The sequence below is a fragment of the Panulirus ornatus genome, chromosome 19, assembly GCF_036320965.1.
Source record: "Panulirus ornatus isolate Po-2019 chromosome 19, ASM3632096v1, whole genome shotgun sequence".
NCBI lineage: Eukaryota > Metazoa > Arthropoda > Malacostraca > Decapoda > Palinuridae > Panulirus > Panulirus ornatus.
In genome coordinates this window covers 8,325,486-8,351,208 of record NC_092242.1, presented here as the reverse complement: position 1 = coordinate 8,351,208, position 25,723 = coordinate 8,325,486, and the positions used below count along the sequence as shown (strand labels likewise).

The 25,723-nt window shown below is 40.4% G+C and overlaps 1 protein-coding gene across 28 annotated transcripts in view; it reads right to left on the bottom strand.

Annotated features, from left to right (window-relative positions):
* Positions 1-25,723, bottom strand: part of LOC139755367 (uncharacterized) — an 876,210-nt gene that overhangs the window by 62,793 nt on the left and 787,694 nt on the right. For 20 of the 28 annotated variants that reach the window (XM_071673571.1, XM_071673553.1, XM_071673567.1 and 17 more), the window contains one exon: positions 18,015-18,256. In XM_071673571.1, coding sequence (XP_071529672.1) covers positions 18,015-18,256 — 242 coding nt within the window. The remainder of the gene's footprint in view (positions 1-18,014; positions 18,257-25,723) is intronic. The other 8 variants (XM_071673555.1, XM_071673557.1, XM_071673570.1 and 5 more) reach the window with 1 other exon arrangement.

The following is a 25,723-nucleotide window of genomic DNA, read 5'->3' as shown; positions in this document are numbered from 1 at the left end:
GGAGAGGGATTGCGTGGCTGGAAATTCTCCCTTCCTGTATTACTTTCCAAAAGAAGGAACAGAGCAAAGAGCCAAAGGAGAAATTTTTCCTCTACGGCTCAGTCATTTGTTCGTGTATAAAAAAATACATATATTAAAAGACCTTTTCTCTTCAAGGTTGTGTCCCAGGAGCATGAAATATATTTCCAAGAGACATTTCTAGAAAAAACTGCGTGTATCTTGTTTCTTCCCTTACATGTCTCATGTCTGTATTGAAGTAAAATATCAACTGGCACAACAGATTAATAATCATAACATTTACTTTTCTGAGAATGTACCATTACTTTCATTAATCATTAATGTTGTGGATTCCATACAAGTGAGAAAATGATGTTTCATAAGTTTCTTCATGAGGCAATAAAAAATCATCCAGAAAAAATTTGGATATTCTATTTCTTTTTCTAAATGCCTGAATTAAAAACATATTAATCTGTACCATATATTAGTACATAAAATACTATAACATAAGAATACAAGTTGCACTGCTGAAAGAACAACTGAGTGGTGGTAGTGTTAATTCCACCCATCTCCTCTGCACCATCATCAAAACTTATGCTTCCAAAATCACCAACAGAAATGGCTGCTTACTTTCCAGTGGAGATATTACTGTCTGATGGATTCTATATATGTAAGAAAATGACGTTATGAAAGTTCAATCATAAAGCAGTAGAACTGTTTACTGAAAAATCTTCATATATTCTATTTCTTTCTAATGTGTTTGTTCTGTTAATCTATCTATATATCTCTGATACCCATACCCTCCAGGAACTCCTATCATACCAAATATCTCATACACACCCCCATCACTTTCTTCATTCCATCAAATAATACCTAAAACTCATCTCAAAAAAACTCATTTTCACAGCATGGATTCTTGACCACTGTGACTTATCCCATGTCCATGTTTTGGCTACATAGATGGATACTGCCACTTGCTAGTGACTGCCCACAAACAGAGTACAAAATTCAAAAGATCTTTTTATTTTTTCATTATCTACATTATCTATTTTTCTTTGAACACTGGATAAGCAAATCAGTGGACAGTAGGTCATTGGGCAGTAGAGACAAAGTGTAAATGGGTCAGGACCCTTGCAACCCTCATGATTCCAGTGTGAAGGGACTGCCTTCAGTCACCCTTCAAAGCTGCTTACTTCTTGCTTGTTGTTTGGAACTGCCCTGAGCCAATCACCAAACACTACTAGGCTGGCATCATTGAGTCACTCACTTCCAGCAGCTCATAAAAAGGAGAGGAAGGCAGGGTAGGATATGAACTCCATGAAAAATTGCTCCCAAAAATTGTTCAGAGAAAAGGTTTTTCACTTTTCATAACTTTAACTTTTCTCCTTTCTGGTCTGTCCTAAAAGCATGATAGCATACCCACATGAAGAAGAACGGTTCACTAAAGATCCTTCAGATAAGACTAAACCAAAGCAGCAGAGAATCAAAGGAACAATCCAGCTCTCTTAAATGAGGAATTCCTCGAGTGGCAATGCAAAGACCCATAACAATGAAACTAGATGTAACATGTGAAGAAGGTGCAAGAACAGTGCCGAAGACCCTTTTTCTTTATTTCCTCCACCAAAGTGTTTCTGAGGATGGCCAAGATATAGGCCATTTTTCTAATTATGTGTTCTAGTGTACGAAGAACCAATAAAAAATAGTCTAAATCCATGTACAGATATATTATGTCAACAGGGGTTTTAAGGAAAGATACAAAAATAAATGGTCTCCTTGGTTATCTCTGATTAAGTCCAAGTTTTCTAAGAGAATCAACTGGGCATTAGGTAGGATGCCCTCTTGATGAAAACATCCAGGAGTGGATGAAAAAAGGCTATTACTATGTTGGATTTATCTAATTTCACAATAGACTGTCATTTAAGATAAGAGCTTGCATCTGGATACAACCTGTATTTCACAGACTATGCTTTCTGATCCCAAGATTTTAAGGATACAAGTTTTCTACAAAAAGACTCAAAGTAAAATGTCTGTCTCCAAAAAAGAAAGTTCAGAGAAATTCATTCCATATAAAGTGAAATACTATTCCTAGGAAGCATTAATGTTACCGGACTTGTTCTTGTCATGATAAAAGCTAGAGAAAAACTCTGCACACAACACTTAAGTCATTTCCAAGAAATTAAATTCTTAAAGGAAGACAGACCTTTTACAGACTAACTGGTACTGACTTAAGTAGAAGGCTGAGGATAATGTAAAGCATCACATGTCTGATATAATCCAAACCTCTGCCTGCAGAAGGTTTGAGAAAATTCTATCTATATTCATTATGCTTTGTCATTGTCTCCCGCATTAGCGAGGTAGTGCAAGGAAACAAACAAAAGAATGGCCAAACCCACCCACATACACATGTATATACATACATGTCCACACATGCACATATCCATACCTATACATCTCAACGTATACATATATATACACACTCAGACATATACATATATACACATGTACATAATTCATACTGCCCTTATTCATTCCCGTCGCCACCCCGCCACACATGAAATGAAAGCCCCCTCCCCCGCATGTGCGCGAGGTAGCGCTAGGAAAGACAACAAAGGCCACATTTGTTCACACTCAGTCTCTAGCTGTGATGTATAATGCACCGAAACCACAGCTCCCTTTCCACATCCAGGCCCCACAGAACTCTCCATGGTTTACCCCCAAACACTTCATATGCCCTGGTTCAATCCATTGACCACACATCGACCACAGTATACCACATCATTCCAATCCACTCTATTCCATGCACGCCTTTCACCCTCCTGCATGTTCAGTCCCTGATCACTCAAAATCTTTTTCACTCCATCTTTCCACCTCCAATTTGGTCTCCCACTTCTCCTTGTTCCCTCCACCTCTGACACATATATCCTCTTTGTCAATCTCTCCTCACTCCTCTCCATCTGACCAAACCATACATGTAAATTCCAGAGTCCAGTCTTGCAAAAAAGGCAAAGATGGTCTAAAACACCTGAGGTCTAAACCAAGGCACATGGCATAGCAAACTGAATTTCTGGCAACAAAGTTGTTTCCCCTACCTGGGAGGTACCAGCATTACTAAACATAAGTTAGCCAGGTAGTTTTAGAAAAACTAGGAAATAGTGGGGCAGAGATGAATAGGTTTTCAAGTTTTCCAAACTAAGGACACAGAGTCTGTTTTAAATGCCAATACATCTACAATGGGAGAAACTAAGTCAGAGGTAATGCACTGTTTCTGTTGGCAAAGAGATCCACTTAAGGTGCTAATCTGAAGGAATGAAAACCAAATGAACGCCTCCTTCCCTATCACCATAAATCTGTTGACATTAACACTGTATAGGCTCTGGACATTACAACAACAATGTACGTTCTGTCACTTGTCAGTCACTGTAATGGCTAATATAAAAGGACAAGGGTATTCATCTGAGTAACACAAGATTTGTATGTACCCAAGTCAGTGCTGTCAGACTACTACTTATGTATGGTTTTAAAAAAATTCATACATTGTGAAACATTATACATTAATATGAGATTTGCATGTATATGAATTGTAACTATGCAGTATCATTATAATGACATAAATGTGTGGCACAGAAAAGAGAGAGAAAGGAAGGCATCACAGCAGGTTAAAACGGTAGTTACATTACCTCAGTTTTTTTTTTGTACCAATCAATGTTGTTTTACACTAAAGGAATCAGAAGCATTAATGGTTTAAGATCTCAAATGCAAAAATCTATTTTCTCAAAAGTAAGGAAAAAAAGGGGTACAAAAAATTATGCAGAAAAAATGAGAAATATTACCAGTACAATTATAAATTAATTTTGGCATTACTTTTAGTAAATTTTGTATAACAATGCATCGGAAAATGGGGTGCTATAACAAAACTTAATATACGCATGCACTGTTATCTACTATCTCTACCTATGCAAGGCAAGGTAATGATCATTAACACTGAACAGAAAGGTCCACTAACATGTCACAACTCAACTATTCTCAGGTGCTAAAAATAATTCAAGGAAGACTTAAAACATTCACCCCAGGTAAATCTGAAATATGTCAATCATGATATAGGTAAAAACATAGTCTTCTTTGCTTCTCTTCACATTATAAATAGATATATATAGAAAAACTGGAGGGAGTAAAGTGTTTTAGATATCTGGGAGTGGATCTGGCAGCGGATGGAACCATGGAAGCAGAAGTGGATCATAGGGTGGGGGAGGGGGCGAAGTCCTGGGAGCCTTGAAGAATGTTTGGAAGTCGAGAACATTATCTCTGAAAGCAAAAATGGGTATGTTTGAAGGAATAGTGGTTCCAACAATGTTGTATGGTTGCGAGGCGTGGGCTATGGATAGAGTTGTGCGCAGGAGGATGGATGTGTTGGAAATGAGATGTTAGAGGACACTGTGTGGTGTGAGGTGGTTTGATTGAGTAAGTAACGTAAGGGTAAGAGAGATGTGTGGAAATAAAAAGAGCGTGGTTGAGAGAGCAGAAGAGGGTGTTTTGAAATGGTTTGGGCACATGGAGAGAATGAGTGAGGAAAGATTGACCAAGAGGATATATGTGTCGGAGGTGGAGGGAACGAGGAAAAGTGGGAGACCAAACTGGAGGTGGAAGGATGGAGTGAAAAAGATTTTGTGTGATCGGGGCCTGAACATGCAAGAGGGTGAAAGGAGGGCAAGGAATAGAGTGAATTGGATCGATGTGGTATACCGGGGTTGACGTGCTGTCAGTGGATTGAATCAAGGCATGTGTATGGGGGTGGGTTGGGCCATTTCTTTTGTCTGTTTCCTTGCGCTACCTCGCAAACGCGGGAGACAGCGACAAAGCAAAAAAAAAAAAAAAAAAAAAAAAAAAAAAAAAATATATATATATATATATATATATATATATATATATATATATATATATATATCAGCTGGTGGCTGATTCATGTGAGAAACTGCAGAAGCTGGTGACTGAGTTTGGTAAAGTGTGTGGAAGAAGAAAGTTAAGAGTAAATGTGAATAAGAGCAAGGTTATTAGGTACAGTAGGGTTGAGGGTCAAGTCAATTGGGAGGTGAGTTTGAATGGAGAAAAACTGGAGGAAGTGAAGTGTTTTAGATATCTGGGAGTGGATCTGGCAGCGGATGGAACCATGGAAGCGGAAGTGGATCATAGGGTGGGGGAGGGGGCGAAAATTCTGGGGGCCTTGAAGAATGTGTGGAAGTCGAGAACATTATCTCGGAAAGCAAAAATGGGTATGTTTGAAGGAATAGTGGTTCCAACAATGTTGTATGGTTGCGAGGCGTGGGCTATGGATAGAGTTGTGCGCAGGAGGATGGATGTGCTGGAAATGAGATGTTTGAGGACAATGTGTGGTGTGAGGTGGTTTGATCGAGTGAGTAATGTAAGGGTAAGAGAGATGTGTGGAAATAAAAAGAGCGTGGTTGAGAGAGCAGAAGAGGGTGTTTTGAAGTGGTTTGGGCACATGGAGAGAATGAGTGAGGAAAGATTGACCAAGAGGATATATGTGTCGGAGGTGGAGGGAACGAGGAGAAGAGGGAGACCAAATTGGAGGTGGAAAGATGGAGTGAAAAAGATTTTGTGTAATCGGGGCCTGAACATGCAGGAGGGTGAAAGGAGGGCAAGGAATAGAGTGAATTGGAGCGATGTGGTATACCGGGGTTGACGTGCTGTCAGTGGATTGAATCAAGGCATGTGAAGCGTCTGGGGTAAACCATGGAAAGCTGTGTAGGTATGTATATTTGCGTGTGTGGACGTATGTATATACATGTGTATGGGGGGGGGGGTTTGGCCATTTCTTTCGTCTGTTTCCTTGCGCTACCTCGCAAACGCGGGAGACAGCGACAAAGTATAATAAAAAAAAAAAATAATAATATATATATATATATATATATATATATATATATATATATTCAAGTTAAGAGTAAATGTGAATAAGAGCAAGGTTATTAGGTACAGTAGGGTTGAGGGTCAAGTCAATTGGGAGGTAAGTTTGAATGGAGCAAAACTGGAGGAAGTAAAATGTTTTAGATATCTGGGAGTGGATCTGGCAGCAGATGGAACCATGGAAGCGGAAGTGGATCATAGGGTGGGGGAGGGAGCGAAAATCCTGGGAGCCTTGAAGAATGTGTGGAAGTCATGAACATTATCTCGGAAAGCAAAAATGGGTATGTTTGAAGGAATAGTGGCTCCAACAATGTTGTATGGTTGCGAGGCGTGGGCTATGGATAGAGTTGTGCGCAGGAGGATGGATGTGCTGGAAATGAGATGTTTGAGGACAATGTGTGGTGTGAGGTGGTTTGATCGAGTGAGTAACGTAAGGGTAAGAGAGATGTGTGGAAATAAAAAGAGCGTGTTGAGAGAGCAGAAGAGGGTGTTTTGAAATGGTTTGGGCATATGGAGAGAATGAGTGAGGAAAGACTGACCAAGAGGATATATGTGTCGGAGGTGGAGGGAACGAGAAGTGGGAGACCAAATTGGAGGTGGAAAGATGGAGTGAAAAAGATTTTGTGTGATCGGGGCCTGAACATGCAGGAGGGTGAAAGGTGGGCAAGGAATAGAGTGAATTGGATCGATGTGGTATACCGGGGTTGACGTGCTGTCAGTGGATTGAATCAGGGCATGTGAAGCGTCTGGGGTAAACCATGGAAAGCTCTGTAGGCATATATATTTGCGTGTGTGGACGTATGTATATACATGTGTATGGGGTGGGTTGGGCTATTTCTTTGATCAGTTTCCTTTCGCTACCTCGCAAACGCGGGAGATAGCGGAAAAAAAAAAAAAAAAAATTTTTTTTTTTTTTTGCTTTGTCGCTATCTCCCGCGTTTGCGAATTAGCGCAAGAAAACAGATGAAAGAAATGGCCCAACCCACCCCCATACACATATATATACATATACGTCCACACATGCAAATATACATACCTACACAGCTATCCATGGTTTACCCCAGACACTTCACATGCCCTGATTCAATCCACTGACATCACGTCAACCCCGGTATACCACATCGATCCAATTCACTCTATTCCTTGCCCTCCTTTCACCCTCCTGCATGTTCAGGCCCCGATCACACAAAATCTTTTTCACTCCATCTTTCCACCTCCAATTTGGTCTCCCACTTCTCCTCGTTCCCTCCACCTCCGACACATATATCCTCTTGGTCAATCTTTCCTCACTCATTCTCTCCATGTGCCCAAACCATTTCAAAACACCCTCTTCTGCTCTCTCAACCACGTTCTTTTTCTTTCCACACATCTCTCTTACCCTTACGTTACTTACTCAATCAAACCACCTCACACCACACATTGTCCTCAAACATCTCATTTCCAGCACATCCATCCTCCTGCGCACAACTCTATCCATAGCCCATGCCTCGAAACCATACAACATTGTTGGAACCACTATTCCTTCAAACATACCCATTTTTGCTTTCAGAGATAATGTTCTCGACTTCCACACATTCTTCAAGGCTCCCAGGATTTTCGCCCCCTCCCCCACCCTATGATCCACTTCCGCTTCCATGGTTCCATCCGCTGCCAGATCCACTCCCAGATATCTAAAACACTTCACTTCCTCCAGTTTTTCTCCATTCAAACTTACCTCCCAATTGACTTGACCCTCAACCCTACTGTACCTAATAACCTTGCTCTTATTCACATTTACTCTTAACTTTCTTCTTTCACACACTTTACCAAACTCAGTCACCAGCTTCTGCAGTTTCTCACATGAATCAGCCACCAGCGTTGTATCATCAGCGAACAACAACTGACTCACTTCCCAAGCTCTCTCATCCCCAACAGACTTCATATTTGCCCCTCTTTCCAAAACTCTTACATTCACCTCCCTAACAACCCCATCCATAAACAAATTAAACAACCATGGAGACATCACACACCCCTGCCGCAAACCTACATTCACTGAGAACCAATCACTTTCCTCTCTTCCTACACGTACACATGCCTTACATCCTCGATAAAAACTTTTCACTGCTTCTAACAACTTGCCTCCCACACCATATATTCTTAATACCTTCCACAGAGCATCTCTATCAACTCTATCATATGCCTTCTCCAGATCCATAAAAGCTACATACAAATCCATTTGCTTTTCTAAGTATTTCTCACATACATTCTTCAAAGCAAACACCTGATCCACACATCCTCTACCACTTCTGAAATCACACTGCTCTTCCCCAATCTGATGCTCTGTACATGCCTTCACCCTCTCAATCAATACCCTCCCATATAATTTACCAGGAATACTCAACAAACTTATACCTCTGAAATTTAAGCATTTACTCTTATCCCCTTTGCCTTTGTACAATGGCACTATGCATGCATTCCGACAATCCTCAGGCACCTCACCATGAGTCATACATACATTAAATAACCTTACCAACCAGTCAACAATACAGTCACCCCTTTTTTAATAAATTCCACTGCAATACCATCCAAACCTGCTGCCTTGCTGGCTTTCATCTTCCGCAAAGCTTTTACTACCTCTTCTCTGTTTACCAAATCATTTTCCCTAACCCTCTCACTTTGCACACCACCTCGACCAAAACACCCAATATCTGCCACTCTATCATCAAACACATTCAACAAACCTTCAAAATACTCACTCCATCTCTTTCTCACATCACCACTACTTGTTATCACCTCCCCATTTGCGCCCTTCACTGAAGTTTCCATTTGCTCCCTTGTCTTACGCACTTTATTTACCTCCTTCCAGAACATCTTTTTATTCTCCCTAAAATTTAATGATACTCTCTCACCCCAACTCTCATTTGCCCTCTTTTTCACCTCTTGCACCTTTCTCTTGACCTCCTGTCTCTTTCTTTTATACATCTCCCACTCAATTGCATTTTTTCCCTGCAAAAATCGTCCAAATGATGCCTCTCTCTTCTCTTTCACTAATAATCTTACTTCTTCATCCCACCACTCACTACCCTTTCTAATCAACCCACCTCCCACTCTTCTCATGCCACAAGCATCTTTTGCGTGATCCATCACTGATTCCCTAAATACATCCCATTCCTCCCCCACTCCCCTTACTTCCAATGTTCTCACCTTTTTCCATTCTGTACTCAGTCTCTCCTGGTACTTCCTCACACAAGTCTCCTTCCCAAGCTCACTTGCTCTCACCACCCTCTTCACCCCAACATTCACTCTTCTTTTCTGAAAACCCATACAAATCTTCACCTTAGCCTCCACAAGATAATGATCAGACATCCCTCCAGTTGCACCTCTCAGCACATTAACATCCAAAAGTCTCTCTTTCGCACGTCTGTCAATTAACACGTAATCCAATAAAACTCTCCTACTTACATATGTATACTTATGTATATCTCACTTTTTAAACCAGGTATTCCCAATCACCAGTCCTTTTTCAGCACATAAATCTACAAGCTCTTCACCATTTCCATTTACAACACTGAACACCCCATGTATACCAATTATTCCCTCAACTGCCACATTACTCACCTTTGCATTCAAATCACCCATCACTATAACCCGGTCTCGTGAATCAAAACCACTAACACACTCATTCAGCTGCTCCCAAAACACTTGCCTCTCATGATCTTTCTTCTCATGCCCAGGTGCATATGCACCAATAATCACCCATCTCTCTCCATCAACTTTCAGTTTTACCCATATTAATCAAGAATTTACTTTCTTACATTCTATTACATACTCCCACAACTCCAGTTTCAGGAGTACTGCTACTCCTTCCCTTACTCTTGTCCTCTCACTAACCCCTGACTTTACTCCCAAGACATTCCCAAACCACTCTTCCCCTTTACCCTTGAGCTTCGTTTCACTCAGAGCCAAAACATCCGGGTTCTTTTCCTCAAACATACTACTAGGAGAGATACTACCTATCTCTCCTTTTTTCACATCTTGGTTACATCCATACACATTTAGACACCGCAGTCTATATATATATATATATATATATATATATATATATATATATATATATATATATATATACAGAGGTATAAGTTTGTTGAGTATTCCTGGTAAATTATATGGGAGGGTATTGATTGAGAGGGTGAAGGCATGTACAGAGCACCAGATTGGGGAAGAACAGTGTGGTTTCAGAAGTGGTAGAGGATGTGTGGATCAGGTGTTTGCTTTGAAGAATGTATGTGAGAAATACTTAGAAAAGCAAATGGATTTGTATGTAGCATTTATGGATCTGGAGAAGGCATATGATAGAGTTGATAGAGATGCTCTGTGGAAGGTATTAAGAATATATGGTGTGGGAGGCAAGTTGTTAGAAGCAGTGAAAAGTTTTTATCGAGGATGTAAGGCATGTGTACGTGTAGGAAGAGAGGAAAGTGATTGGTTCTCAGTGAATGTAGGTTTGCGGCAGGGGTGTGTGATGTCTCCATGGTTGTTTAATTTATTTATGGATGGGGTTGTAAGGGAGGTAAATGCAAGAGTCCTGGAAAGAGGGGCAAGTATGAAGTCTGTTGGGGATGAGAGAGCTTGGGAAGTGAGTCAGTTGTTGTTCGCTGATGATACAGCGCTGGTGGCTGATTCATGTGAGAAACTGCAGAAGCTGGTGACTGAGTTTGGTAAAGTGTGTGGAAGAAGAAAGTTGAGAGTAAATGTGAATAAGAGCAAGGTTATTAGGTACAGTAGGGGTGAGGGTCAAGTCAATTGGGAGGTGAGTTTGAATGGAGAAAAACTGGAGGAAGTGAAGTGTTTTAGATATCTGGGAGTGGATCTGTCAGCGGATGGAACCATGGAAGCGGAAGTGGATCATAGGGTGGGGGAGGGGGCGAAAATTTTGGGAGCCTTGAAAAATGTGTGGAAGTCGAGAACATTATCTCGGAAAGCAAAAATGGGTATGTTTGAGGGAATAGTGGTTCCAACAATGTTGTATGGTTGCGAGGCGTGGGCTATGGATAGAGATGTGCGCAGGAGGATGGATGTGCTGGAAATGAGATGTTTGAGGACAATGTGTGGTGTGAGGTGGTTTGATCGAGTAAGTAACGTAAGGGTAAGAGAGATGTGTGGAAATAAAAAGAGCGTGGTTGAGAGAGCAGAAGAGGGTGTTTTGAAATGGTTTGGGCACATGGAGAGAATGAGTGAGGAGAGATTGACCAAGAGGATATATGTGTCGGAGGTGGAGGGAACGAGGAGAAGAGGGAGACCAAATTGGAGGTGGAAAGATGGAGTGAAAAAGATTTTGTGTGATCGGGGCCTGAACATGCAGGAGGGTGAAAGGAGGGCAAGAAATAGAGTGAATTGGAGTCATGTGGTATACAGGGGTTGACGTGCTGTCAGTGGATTGAAGCAAGGCATGTGAAGCGTCTGGGGTAAACCATGGAAAGCTGTGTAGGTATGTATATTTGCGTGTGTGGACGTGTATATGTACATGTGTATGGGGGGGGGGGGGTTGGGCCATTTCTTTCGTCTGTTTCCTTGCGCTACCTCGCAAACGCGGGAGACAGCGACAAAGTATAAAAAAAAAAAAAAAAAAAAAAAAAAAAAAAAAAAATATATATATATTCTTAATACCTTCCACAGAGCATCTCTATCAACTCTATCATATGCCTTCTCCAGATCCATAAATGCTACATACAAATCCATTTGCTTTTCTAAGTATTTCTCACATACATTCTTCAAAGCAAACACCTGATCCACACATCCTCTACCACTTCTGAAACCACACTGCTCTTCCCCAATCTGATGCTCTGTACATGCCTTCACCCTCTCAATCAACACCCTCCCATATAATTTACCAGGAATACTCAACAAACTTATACCTCTGTAATTTGAGCACTCACTCTTATCCCCTTTGCCTTTGTACAATGGCACTATGCACGCATTCCGCCAATCCTCAGGCACCTCACCATGAGTCATACATACATTAAATAACCTTACCAACCAGTCAACAATACAGTCACCCCCTTTTTTAATAAATTCCACTGCAATACCATCCAAACCTGCTGCCTTGCCGGCTTTCATCTTCCGCAAAGCTTTCACTACCTCTTCTCTGTTTACCAAATCATTTTCCCTAACCCTCTCACTTTGCACACCACCTCGACCAAAACACCCTATATCTGCCACTCTATCATCAAACACATTCAACAAACCTTCAAAATACTCACTCCATCTCCTTCTCACATCACCACTACTTGTTATCACCTCCCCATTTGCGCCCTTCACTGAAGTTCCCATTTGCTCCCTTGTCTTACGCACTTTATTTACCTCCTTCCAGAACATCTTTTTATTCTCCCTAAAATTTAATGATACTCTCTCACCCCAACTCTAATTTGCCCTTTTTTTCACCTCTTGCACCTTTCTCTTGACCTCCTGTCTCTTTCTTTTATACATCTCCCACTCAATTGCATTTTTTCCCTGCAAAAATCGTCCAAATGCCTCTCTCTTCTCTTTCACTAATAATCTTACTTCTTCATCCCACCACTCACTACCCTTTCTAATCAACCCACCTCCCACTCTTCTCATGCCATAGAGATGCTCTGTGGAAGGTATTAAGAATATATGGTGTGGGAGGAAAGTTGTTAGAAGCAGTGAAAAGTTTTTATCGAGGATGTAAGGCATGTGTACGTGTAGGAAGAGAGGAAAGTGATTGGTTCTCAGTGAATGTAGGTTTGCGGCAGGGGTGTGTGATGTCTCCATGGTTGTTTAATTTGTTTATGGATGGGGTTGTTAGGGAGGTAAATGCAAGAGTTTTGGAAAGAGGGGCAAATATGAAGTCTGTTGGGGATGAGAGAGCTTGGGAAGTGAGTCAGTTGTTGTTCGCTGATGATACAGCACTGGTGGCTGATTCATGTGAGAAACTGCAGAAGCTGGTGACTGAGTTTGGTAAAGTGTGTGGAAGAAGAAAGTTAAGAGTAAATGTGAATAAGAGCAAGGTTATTAGGTACAGTAGGGTTGAGGGTCAAGTCAATTGGGAGGTGAGTTTGAATGGAGAAAAACTGGAGGAAGTGAAGTGTTTTAGATATCTGGGAGTGGATCTGGCAGCGGATGGAAACATGGAAGCGGAAGTGGATCATAGGGTGGGGGAGGGGGCGAAAATTCTGGGGGCCTTGAAGAATGTGTGGAAGTCGAGAACATTATCTCGGAAAGCAAAAATGGGTATGTTTGAAGGAATAGTGGTTCCAACAATGTTATATGGTTGCGAGGCATGGGCTATGGATAGAGTTGTGCGCAGGAGGATGGATGTGCTGGAAATGAGATGTTTGAGGACAATGTGTGGTGTGAGGTGGTTTGATCGAGTGAGTAACGTAAGGGTAAGAGAGATGTGTGGAAATAAAAAGAGCGTGGTTGAGAGAGCAGAAGAGGGTGTTTTGAAATGGTTTGGGCACATGGAGAGAATGAGTGAGGAAAGATTGACCAAGAGGATATATGTGTCGGAGGTGGAGGGAACGAGGAGAAGAGGGAGACCAAATTGGAGGTGGAAAGATGGAGTGAAAAAGATTTTGTGTGATCGGGGCCTGAACATGCAGGAGGGTGAAAGGAGGGCAAGGAATAGAGTGAATTGGAGCGATGTTGTATACCGGGGTTGACGTGCTGTCAGAGGATTGAATCAAGGCATGTGAAGCGTCTGGGGTAAACCATGGAAAGCTGTGTAGGTATGTATATTTGCGTGTGTGGACGTATGTATATACATGTGTATGGGGGGGGTTTGGCCATTTCTTTCGTCTGTTTCCTTGCGCTACCTCGCAAACGCGGGAGAAAGCGACAAAGTATAAAAAAAAAATATATATATATATATATGTATATATATATATATATATATATATATATATATATTTTTTTTTTGCTTTGTCGCTGTCTCCCGCATTTGCGAGGTAGCGCAAGGAAACAGACGAAAGAAATGGCCCAACCCACCCCCATACACAATGTATACACACACACGTCCACACACGCAAATATACATAGCTACACAGCTTTCCATGCTTGACCCCAGACGCCTCACATGCCCTGATTCAATCCACTGACAGCACGTCAACCCCGGTATACCACATCGATCCAATTCACTCTATTCCTTGCCCTCCTTTCACACTCCTGCATGTTCAGGCCCCGATCACACAAAATCTTTTTCACTCCATCTTTCCACCTCCAATGTGGTCTCCCACTTCTCCTCGTTCCCTCCACCTCCGACACATATATCCTCTTGGTCAATCTTTCCTCACTCATTCTCTCCATGTGCCCAAACCATTTCAAAACACCCTCTTCTGCTCTCTCAACCACGCTCTTTTTATTTCCACACATCTCTCTTACCCTTACATTACTTACTTTATCAAACCACCTCACACCACACATTGTCCTCAAACATCTCATTTTCAGCACATCCATCCTCCTGCGCACAACTCTATCCATAGCCCACGCCTCGCAACCATACAACATTGTTGGAACCACTATTCCTTCAAACATACCCATTTTTGCTTTCAGAGATAATGTTCTCGACTTCCACACATTCTTGAAGGCTCCCAGGATTTTTGCCCCCTCCCCCACCCTATGATCCACTTCCGCTTCCATGGTTCCATCCGCTGCCAGATCCACTCCCAGATATCTAAAACACTTTACTTCCTCCAGTTTTTCTACATTCAAACTCACCTCCCAATTGACTTGACCCTCAACCCTACTGTACCTAATTACCTTGCTCTTATTCACATTTACTCTTAACTTTCTTCTTTCACACACTTTATCAAACTCAGTCACCAGCTTCTGCAGTTTCTCACATGAATCAGCCACCAGCGCTGTATCATCAGCGAACAACAACTGTTTCACTTCCCAAGCTCTCTCATAACCAACAAACTTCATACTTGCCACTCTTTCCAAAACTCTTGCATTTACCTCCCAAACAACCCCATCCATAAACAAATTAAACAACCATGGAGACATCATACACCCCTGCCACAAACCTACATTCACTGAGAACCAATCACTTTCCTCTCTTCCTACACGTACACATGCCTTACATCCTCAATAAAAACTTTTCACTGCTTCTAACAACTTGCCACCCACACCATATACTCTTAATACCTTTCACAGAGCATCTCTATCAACTCTATCATATGCCTTCTCCAGATCCATAAATGCTACATAAATCCATTTGCTTTTCTAAGTATTTCTCACATACATTCTTCAGAGCAAACACCTGATCCACACATCCTCTACCACTTCTGAAACCACACTGCTCTTCCCCAATCTGATGCTCTGTACATGCCTTCACCCTCTCAATCAATACCCTCCCATATAATTTACCAGGAATACTCAACAAACTTATACCTCTGTAATTTGAGCAAGCACTCTTATCCCCTTTGCCTTTGTACAATGGCACTATGCACACATTCCACCAATCCTCAGGCACCTCACCATGAGTCATACATACATTAAATAACCTTACCAACCAGTCAATAATACAGTCACCCCCTTTTTTAATAAATTCCACTGCAATACCATCTAAACCTGCTGCCTTGCCGGCTTTCATCTTCCGCAAAGCTTTTACTACCTCTTCTCTGTTTACCAAATCATTTTCCCTAACCCTCTCACTTTGCACACCACCTCGACCAAAACACCCTATATCTGCCACTCTATCATCAAACACATTCAACAAACCTTCAAAATACTCACTCCATCTCCACACATCACCACTACTTGTTATCACCTCTCCATTTGCACCCTTCACTGAAGTTCCCATTTGCTCCCTTGAATTACGAACTTTATTTACCTCCTTCCAGAACATCTTTTTATTCTCCCTAAAATTTAATGATACTCTCTCACCCCAACTCTCATTTGCCCTCTTTTTCACCTCTTGCACCTTTCTCTTGACCTCCTGTCTCTTTCTTTTATACATCTCCCACTCAATTGCATTTTTTCCCTGCAAAAATCGTCCAAATGCCTCTCTCTTCTCTTTCACTAATAATCTTACATCTTCATCCCACCACTCACTACCCTTTCTATTCAACCCACCTCCCACTCTTCTTATGCCACAAGCATCTTTTAGCAATCCATCACTGATTCCCTAAATACATCCCATTCCTCCCCCACTCCCCTTACTTCCATTGTTCTCACCTTTTTCCATTCTGTACTCAGTCTCTCCTGGTACTTCCTCACACAAGTCTCCTTCCCAAGCTCACTTACTCTCACCACTCTCTTCACCCCAACATTCACTCTTCTTTTCTGAAAACCCATACAAATCTTCACCTTAGCCTCCACAAGATAATGATCAGACATCCCTCCAGTTGCACCTCTCAGCACATTAACATCCAAAAGTCTCTCTTTCGTGCGCCTGCCAATTAACACGTAATCCAATAACGCTCTCTGGCCATCTCTCCTACTTACATACGTATACTTATGTATATCTCGCTTTTTAAACCAGGTATTCCCAATCACCAGTCCTTTTTCAGCACATAAATCTACAAGCTCTTCACCATTTCCATTTACAACACTGAACACCCCATGTATACCAATTATTCCCTCAACTGCCACATTACTCACCTTTGCATATATATTTTTTTAATTTTTCCAAAAGAAGGAACAGAGAAGGGGGCCAGGTGAGGATATTCCCTCAAAGGCCCAGTTCTCTGTTCTTAACGCTACCTCGCTAACGCGGGAAATGGCGAATAGTTTGAAAGAAAAAGAAAGATATATATATATATGTGTATGTATGAGTAAATGAAAAAAATGGTTACACAATTTATACATCTTCTGTATAGTGATGAAGATCACACACAGAGTTCCTGGGGAGGGAGAAAGGGAGGAGTAGTTGGAGGAAAAAGCGTATGAATGTGTGTGAGTGTGTGCAATTATTAATTGTGTGTTATGGGAAAAGAGTCTTCTGCTTGTATTGCCCTGTCTCTTAACCTTGTTAATGTACAATCTCTTTACATGTATGCACATACAAAAACACAGACTCACACCCCTAGTGTTTGACAGGTACCCATTCTAATGACCAGCCCTGAGAAGAGAATGAACAGCTGAATGGACTGTGGATTAACTACTATGACCAGGATTTGAATCTGTATGGGTTTAATCCTAGGCAGCTCACACATGTGTAATGGTCAGTAATGATAATGGCTACACCATAGAAGTCCGTGTGTGTGTGTGTGTGTGTGTGTGTGTGTGTGTGTGTGTGTGTGTGTGTGTGTGTGTGTTTACATGTGTGTCTGTGAGTATGTAACCCTCTGATGCAAATTCATTGACTCATCACTATCTAAGAAGATAAGAAATGTAAAAGTAAAGGATAGGTAGAAACAAGACAGTTAACTTATCTGGCAATGATTTAGCTCTGAAGGTAATACAATTCACTTGACAAAAGGCAGTAAGGAAGGGAGGTGAGGGAGGAACAGTCAGTGGTTAACCTTGTAACCCACAATCCCAAGAAGACGTACCAGCATCATAGATATAATATACATATTTACATATATTTTACATATATTACAATTCAGAATTACTTCCAGAAAGTGCCATTCCCTGAAATAAGCACCTACGGCGAACACCATAACCAATTACATAATGTTGCTGGGTTGTTCAAAATATACCTATGAAAATTAGCACCCAAATGAAGAATCTCAGGCTCTGCTATAATAGCTATCGTATGAAAACTCCTGGGGTTTATTGGTTAATTTCATTTCTAATTTTCATATGATATGCAAGCATGCAAAACTACCATGCAAACAAAACAACTTTTCTGTTTACCATTAAGTAAAGGCAAATCTAAGCATTCTATGGGATAAACATTTTACCATTGTTCTTACACCTATCAATGCTCAACATAATAAGATTTACCAATACACATCATGAAACTGGTAAAGTACTTATTTTTCAACTTAAAACAACTGATCTCAATGGATAGTTTTATATCACTAATTACTACAAATTTTCAGTTCATAGTATATGAAATTCCAAAAGTACCAAACTAAACCACCATTAAGCAATCACACATTTATCTACAAAAGAACACAAAAGAGTGTAAAAGTTCAGAGAAAACATACCCATTTACCAACCTGATCAGGTGACTTAACCCGGGTCGGTTCAGGAGGTGTTTTAACCACAGGTTCATACTTTTCTGGATCAAATCGAGGTTCTGGGGTGGATTTTCTTACAGATGATTCCCTGACAGCTTCAACAGGTTCCTTGGGGCCATCCTTTGGTGTTGAATCCTTTAAGATATCCTTAGGTCCATCTTTTGGCAAGATTTCCTTTTCTTTATCCTTCTTGGAGTCAGTTTCTTCACCTGTTGAGATATCATATAGTACGGCACTGTCTAATGTGGGACATCATCCCCTGGGATCTTTAAGGTAAGTGCAATGCAATATTCTCAAGGCAATCAATCTAGGTACAGTTTACAAACCATCGTGCACATCTCACCTACTGAATGTGCCATACATCATATGTAGTATTGATGTACAAAATTTGCTACATTGTGATTAGTTCAAAAGAGAGAATAAAATATTTTTCTGCATTTGCACAAAAATCAAGCACATTCCAAAAAACACTACTTTAACTTTAGAATCATTAAAAGATGAACACTAACCTTCAAATTATATGAAGAGTTTGAATGAAAACAGCAACAATTACAATTAAGTGCAACATAATCAACACCTAACGAAATGCAAAATATACAGTAGAATGTAAAAAGAATAAAATTTTGATCAAAGGTAATACAAACATGTTAAAAGCAACCAAGCCCAATCATCATTCAGAGAGGATGGTAACTTAAGAGCCACAAACAAACATGAATATATGTGTGTCTACAACATAAAGCATCATGTGCAAACTAAATAGTTTCCAACAACCACATTTTCATCATAACTTGATAATCATTCATTGGAAAATAATAATTTGCACTGATTTCACAGGAGTGCAATCAACATTTAAGAATTAAAGTTATACATTTGGGAATTCATTTAAATGAAGCCTTAAAAATGATCATGGTCAAATTATCCATGAACAAATGCACTCCAACTTAAAAAAAAAAAATACAATGATAACTGTGTGTGACAAACAGTTACCAGTCTTTTCAAATGAAAAGTACATCAACTGAGAAATAAACGATCAGATATGGGGGTGGGGGGACTGTAGCTACCCAGAGAATGGAATTGCATTCTCTAATACTGCCAGGGTTGAGGGAAATGAGAAAAGATTTACTTGTAAAGACAGCTGAAGCTTGAGATTTTTTTTCTTTTGTGTGTGTGAAGAGACTAATTTCTGCACTGACAGAAGAAGCTTGAGGGACATATACTTAATAGTCTTGTCTAGTCAAGGCAGCTGTAACCTAATGTGAGAAGCCCAACAAACTTGACAAAGTAATATTTTTCTATGTTACTGAAGATGGCAAGGACAACCAAATGCCTTAATCAGGGCCATCTCATATGCACTATATATATATATATATATATACACTTTTTCATACATATTTGCCATTTTCCGCTTTAGCAAGGTAGCATCAAAAAGACAACTGAGCTTTAGAGAAGAAAATCCTCACTTGGCTCCCTTCTCTGTTCCTTCTTTTGGAAAAGCAAAGAGAGGGGATGATTTCCAGCAACCATCTCCCACCCCTTTTAGTCGCCTTTGACAACACGCAGAGAACATGTGGGCGATATCATTTCTCCTCTATACCCTGTTTTGTCTTTTCCTAGTGCTACCTCGCAGGGCGGAGGGTGTGTGCTATTCCATGTGGGGCGGGTGGCGACGGGAATGCATGAAGGCATCAAGCATGAATATGTACATGTGTATATACGTAAATGTCTGTGTATGTATATGTATGTATATGCTGAAATGCATAGGTATGTATATGTGCTGTGTATGTGGATGGGTTGGGCCATTCTTTTGTCTGTTTCCTTGTGCTACCTCGCTAACGCGGGAGACGACAATTAAGTAGTATATATATATATATATATATATATATATATATATATATATATATATATATATATATATATATATTTTTTTTTTGCTTTGTCGCTGTCTCCCGCATTTGCGAGGGAGCGCAAGGAAACAGACGAAAGAAATGGCCCAACCCACCCCCATACACATGTATATACATACGTCCACACATGCAAATATACATACCTACACAGCTTTCCATGGTTTACCCCAGACGCTTCACATGCCCTGATTCAATCCACTGACAGCACGTCAACCCCGGTACACCACATCAACCCAACTCACTCCACTCCTTGCCCTCCTTTCACCCTCCTGCATGTTCAGGCCCCGATCACACAAAATCTTTTTCCATATATTTTTTTTTTCATACTATTCGCTATTTCCCGCGATAGTGTTCAGAACAGAGGACTGGGCCTTTGAGGGAATATCCTCACCTGGCCCTCTTCTCTGTTCCTTCTTTTGGAAAATTAAAAAAAGAAAAAAAAAAACGGGAGGGGAGGATTTCCAGCCCTCCGCTCCCTTCCCTTTTAGTCGCCTTCTATGACACGCAGGGAATACGTGGGAAGTATTCTTTCTCCCCTATCCCCAGGGATATATATATATATATATATATATATATATATATATATATATATATATATATATATATATATCCCTGGGGATAGGGGAGAAAGAAGGTAAGGTTATTTAATGTATGTATGACTCATGGTGAGGTGCCTGAGGATTGGCGGAATGCGTGCATAGTGCCATTGTACAAAGGCAAAGGGGATAAAAGTGAGTGCTCAAATTACAGAGGTATAAGTTTGTTGAGTATTCCTGGTAAATTATATGGGAGGGTACTGATTGAGAGGGTGAAGGCATATACAGAGCATCAGATTGGGGAAGAGCAGTGTGGTTTCAGAAGTGGTAGAGGATGTGTGGATCAGGTGTTTGCTTTGAAGAATGTATGTGAGAAATACTTAGAAAAGCAAATGGATTTGTATGTAGCATTTATGGATCTGGAGAAGGCATATGATAGAGTTGATAGAGATGCTCTGTGGAAGGTATTAAGAATATATGGTGTGGGAGGCAAGTTGTTAGAAGCAGTGAAAAGTTTTTATCGAGGATGTAAGGCATGTGTACGTGTAGGAAGAGAGGAAAGTGATTGGTTCTCAGTGAATGTAGGTTTGCGGCAGGGATGTGTGATGTCTCCATGGTTGTTTAATTTGTTTATGGATGGGGTTGTTAGGGAGGTAAATGCAAGAGTTTTGGAAAGAGGGGCAAGTATGAAGTCTGTTGGGGATGAGAGAGCTTGGGAAGTGAGTCAGTTGTTGTTCGCTGATGATACAGCGCTGGTGGCGGATTCATGTGAGAAACTGCAGAAGCTGGTGATGGAGTTTGGTAAAGTGTGTGGAAGAAGAAAGTTAAGAGTAAATGTGAATAAGAGCAAGGTTATTAGGTACAGTAGCGTTGAGGGTCAAGTCAATTGGGAGGTGAGTTTGAATGGAGAAAAACTGGAGGAAGTGAAGTGTTTTAGATATCTGGGAGTGGATCTGTCAGCGGATGGAACCATGGAAGCGGAAGTGGATCATAGGGTGGGGGAGGGGGCGAAAATTTTGGGAGCCTTGAAAAATGTGTGGAAGTCGAGAACATTATCCCGGAAAGCAAAAATGGGTATGTTTGAAGGAATAGTGGTTCCAACAATGTTGTATGGTTGCGAGGCGTGGGCTATGGATAGAGTTGTGCGCAGGAGGATGGATGTGCTGGAAATGAGATGTTTGAGGACAATGTGTGGTGTGAGGTGGTTTGATCGAGTAAGTAACGTAAGGGTAAGAGAGATGTGTGGAAATAAAAAGAGCGTGGTTGAGAGAGCAAAAGAGGGTGTTTTGAAATGGTTTGGGCACATGGAGAGAATGAGTGAGGAAAGATTGACCAAGAGGATATATGTGTCGGAGGTGGAGGGAACGAGGAGAAGAGGGAGACCAAACTGGAGGTGGAAAGATGGAGTGAAAAGGATTTTGTGTGATCGGGGCCTGAACATGCAGGAGGGTGAAAGGAGGGCAAGAAATAGAGCGAATTGGAGTGTTGTGGTATACAGGGGTTGACGTGCTGTCAGTGGATTGAATCAAGGCATGTGAAGCGTCCGGGGTAAACCATGGAAAGCTGTGTAGGTATGTATATTTGCGTGTGTGGATGTGTGTATGTACATGTGTATGGGGGGGGGTTGGGCCATTTCTTTCGTCTGTTTCCTTGCGCTACCTCGCAAACGCGGGAGACAGCGACAAAGTATAAAAAAAAAAAAAAAAAAAATATATATATATATATATATATATATATATATATATATATATATATATATATATATATATGTATATATATGTATAGGGAGGTGAATGCAAGAGTTTTGGAAAGAGAGGCAAGTATGCAGTCTGTTGGGGATGAGAGACCTTGGGAAGTGAGTCAGTTGTTGTTCGCTGATGATACAGCGCTGGTGGTTGATTCATGTGAGAAACTGCAGAATCTGGTGACTGAGTTTGGTAAAGTGCGTGAAAGAAGAAAGAGTAAATGTGAATAAGAGCAAGGTTATTAGGTACAGTAGGGTTGAGGGACAAGTCAATTGGGAGGTAAGTTTGAATGGAGAAAAACTGGAGGAAGTGAAGTGTTTTAGATATCTGGGAGTGGATTTGGCAACGGATGGAACCATGGAAGCGGAAGTGAATCATAGGGTGGGGGAGGGGGCGAAAATCCTGGGAGCCTTGAAGAATGTTTGGAAGTCGAGAACATTATCTCGGAGAGCAAAAATGGGTATGTTTGAAGGAATAGTGGTTCCAACAATGTTGTATGGTTGCGAGGCGTGGGCTATGGATAGAGTTGTGTGCAGGAGGGTGGATGTGCTGGAAATGAGATGTTTGAGGGCAATATGTGGTGTGAGGTGGTTTGATCGAGTAAGTAACGTAAGGGTAAGAGAGGTGTGGAAATAAAAAGAGTGTGGTTGAGAGAGCAGATGAGGGTGTTTTGAAATGGTTAGGGCACATGGAGAGAATGAGTGAGGAAAAATTGACCAAGAGGATATATGTGTCGGAGGTGGGGGGAATGAGAAGTGCGAGACCAAATGGGAGGTGGAAAGATGGAGTGAAAAAGATTTTGAGTGATCGGGGCCTGAACATGCAGGAGGGTGAAAGGCGGGCAAGGAATAGAGTGAATTGGATTGATGTGGTATACCGGGGTTGACATGCTGTCAATGGATTGAATCAGGGCATGTGGAGCGTCTGGGGTAAACCATGGAAAGTTCTGTGGGGCCTGGATGTGGAAAGGGAGCTGTGGTTTTGATGCATTATACATGACAGCTAGAGACTGAGTGAACAAATGTGGCCTTTGTTGTCTTTTCCTAGCACTACCTTGCGCACATGCGGGGGAAGGGGTTGTTATTTCATGTGTGGTGGGGTGGCAATGGGAATGAATAAAGGCAGACAGTGTGAATTATGTACATTTGTATATATGTATATATCTGTGTGTGTATATACATGTATACGTTAAGATGCACAGGCATGTATATTTGCATGTATGGACGTGTAGGTACATACATGTGTATGTGGGTGGGTTGGGCCATTCTTTCGTCTGTTTCCTTGCACTACCTTGCTAACGCAAGAGACAGCGACAAAGTAAAATAAATAAGTAAATAAATGAAATATATATATATATATATATATATATATATATATATATATATATATAATATATATATATATATATATATATATATATATATATATATATATATATATACATATATATATATATATATATATATATATATATATATATATATATATATATATATATATATATATATATATATATATATATATCCCTGGGGATAGGGGAGAAAGAATACTTCCCACGTATTCCCTGCATGTCGTAGAAGGCGACTAAAAGGGAAGGGAGCGGGGGACTGGAAATCCTCCCCTCTCGTTTTTTTTTTTTTTTTTTCCCAAAAGAAGGAACAGAGAAGAGGTCTAGGTGAGGATATTCCCTCAAAGGCCCAGTCCTCTGTTCTTAACGCTACCTCGCTATCGCGGGAAATAGCGAATAGTATAAAAAAAAAAAAAATATATATATATATATATATATATATATATATATATATATATATATATATATATATATATATTATCCCTGAGGTGGGAGAGAAAGAATTCTACCTCCATATTCCTTGCGTGGTGTTGTAGAATCCAATTAAAAGGGAAGGGAGTGGGGGCTGGAAATTCTCTCCTCCAGTTTTTTACTCTTCCAAAAGAAGGATCAGAGAAAGGGGCCAAGTGAGGATATTCCCTCAAAGGCTCAGTCCTATCCTTAACGTTACCTTGCTAAGCAGGAAAGGGTGAATACGTATGAAAATGTAATTAATAATAAATATATATGTACATATCACTTAGGGTAAGAAGTTATTTCTGATGGTAGAGCCATGCTAAAGGTGACTACTCACACACGGTGTAACCTTTTGAAAGTAGAGCCCAATAACATCACTACCTGTAATTATCTAATAATTACCCCACCTCAGATTTCTATAAAAGAGTTCTGATGTTACCCAGGACCATGCTGAAAGTTCCCACATCCCAAACCTATACTACCTCCAGTGTCATGGAAACACTGACTCCACTGGAATGAGATTTTCTTTGATGAGGCTGTACCCCCAGCGATACAAACTCTCCAAAGATGGCTCTCCTTCCCTTGCAGTGTTCTCCTGAGCAGTAGAGTCCATTAACACCCCCATATATATATATATATATATATATATATATATATATATATATATATATATATATATATATATATAAATATATATATAATTTTTACCATCAAATTTTGAAAAAATTTTGAAAAAATTTATTGGGTCACTGCAAAATCAATGCTTCTTAAGAGAAAAGAAATCAAATCCCCTTAGCCTCTCTTCACATGCCAGATTTCTCCTAGGTGGAATCAATTTTGTCATCATTCTTTATATCTGATCTAGTCTTTTTCATCTTTCTTGCAGTTTGCAGAACAGGAGTGGACTAAGAGCATATTTAGAGCATATAAAAAGGGTCAAACCAGTTATGTATCTTTGTAGTCAATGTTCCTATATGTGAAACCTAGCATCCACTTTCCTTTTCTTACTTGCTTGTAGACAATGTTTTGTATACTTTTACTTTTTATCTAAATAATAATTCCAAAATCATTCTTTTCATTTATTTGGCTAGCAGATTTCCAACTATTTGAGACATATTTCATATACTTATCTCCAAAGTGCATAATTCTAAATCTATTTACAGTAAATTACATGTGCCATTTGTTTGATACAGACTTGCCATAGATGATATCTTGCTTGCAGTGTAACCACTTACAGGAAGAGTCCAGTAACACCTAAATATAATCATCTAATTTTCTGGCCAAGAGTCCCTTTCTAAGGAGCTCCTACAGCACACAGGAAGCTGGCTATGCCCTGTGGGTAGAACACAGCTAAAAAGCATGGTCATGTGTGTTTCTTTGTGTGAGGTGAGATCAGGGTAACTGAGAAGTAAGTAATCAGTCTTCAGAATGGAAGCTGCATCTTGTGCACGACAGGTCATGAGATTTGCCGAGTCAGTGCTTGTATTTTGTAAAGATGGTGGTATCCAGAAATGTAACTCATGCAAGTCTTTAGACACAGATGAGAAAGTGTGACTTATACAAGTGAGTAGTGTAGTTTCAGATGGGTGTATGTCTGTTGGGATGGAGTTGGAAAGGCAGTTGATTAATTCTTGTCAAGTCATTACTGTATGTGCATGTTTTGTCAGTGCTGTATTTGTTGTGGGTA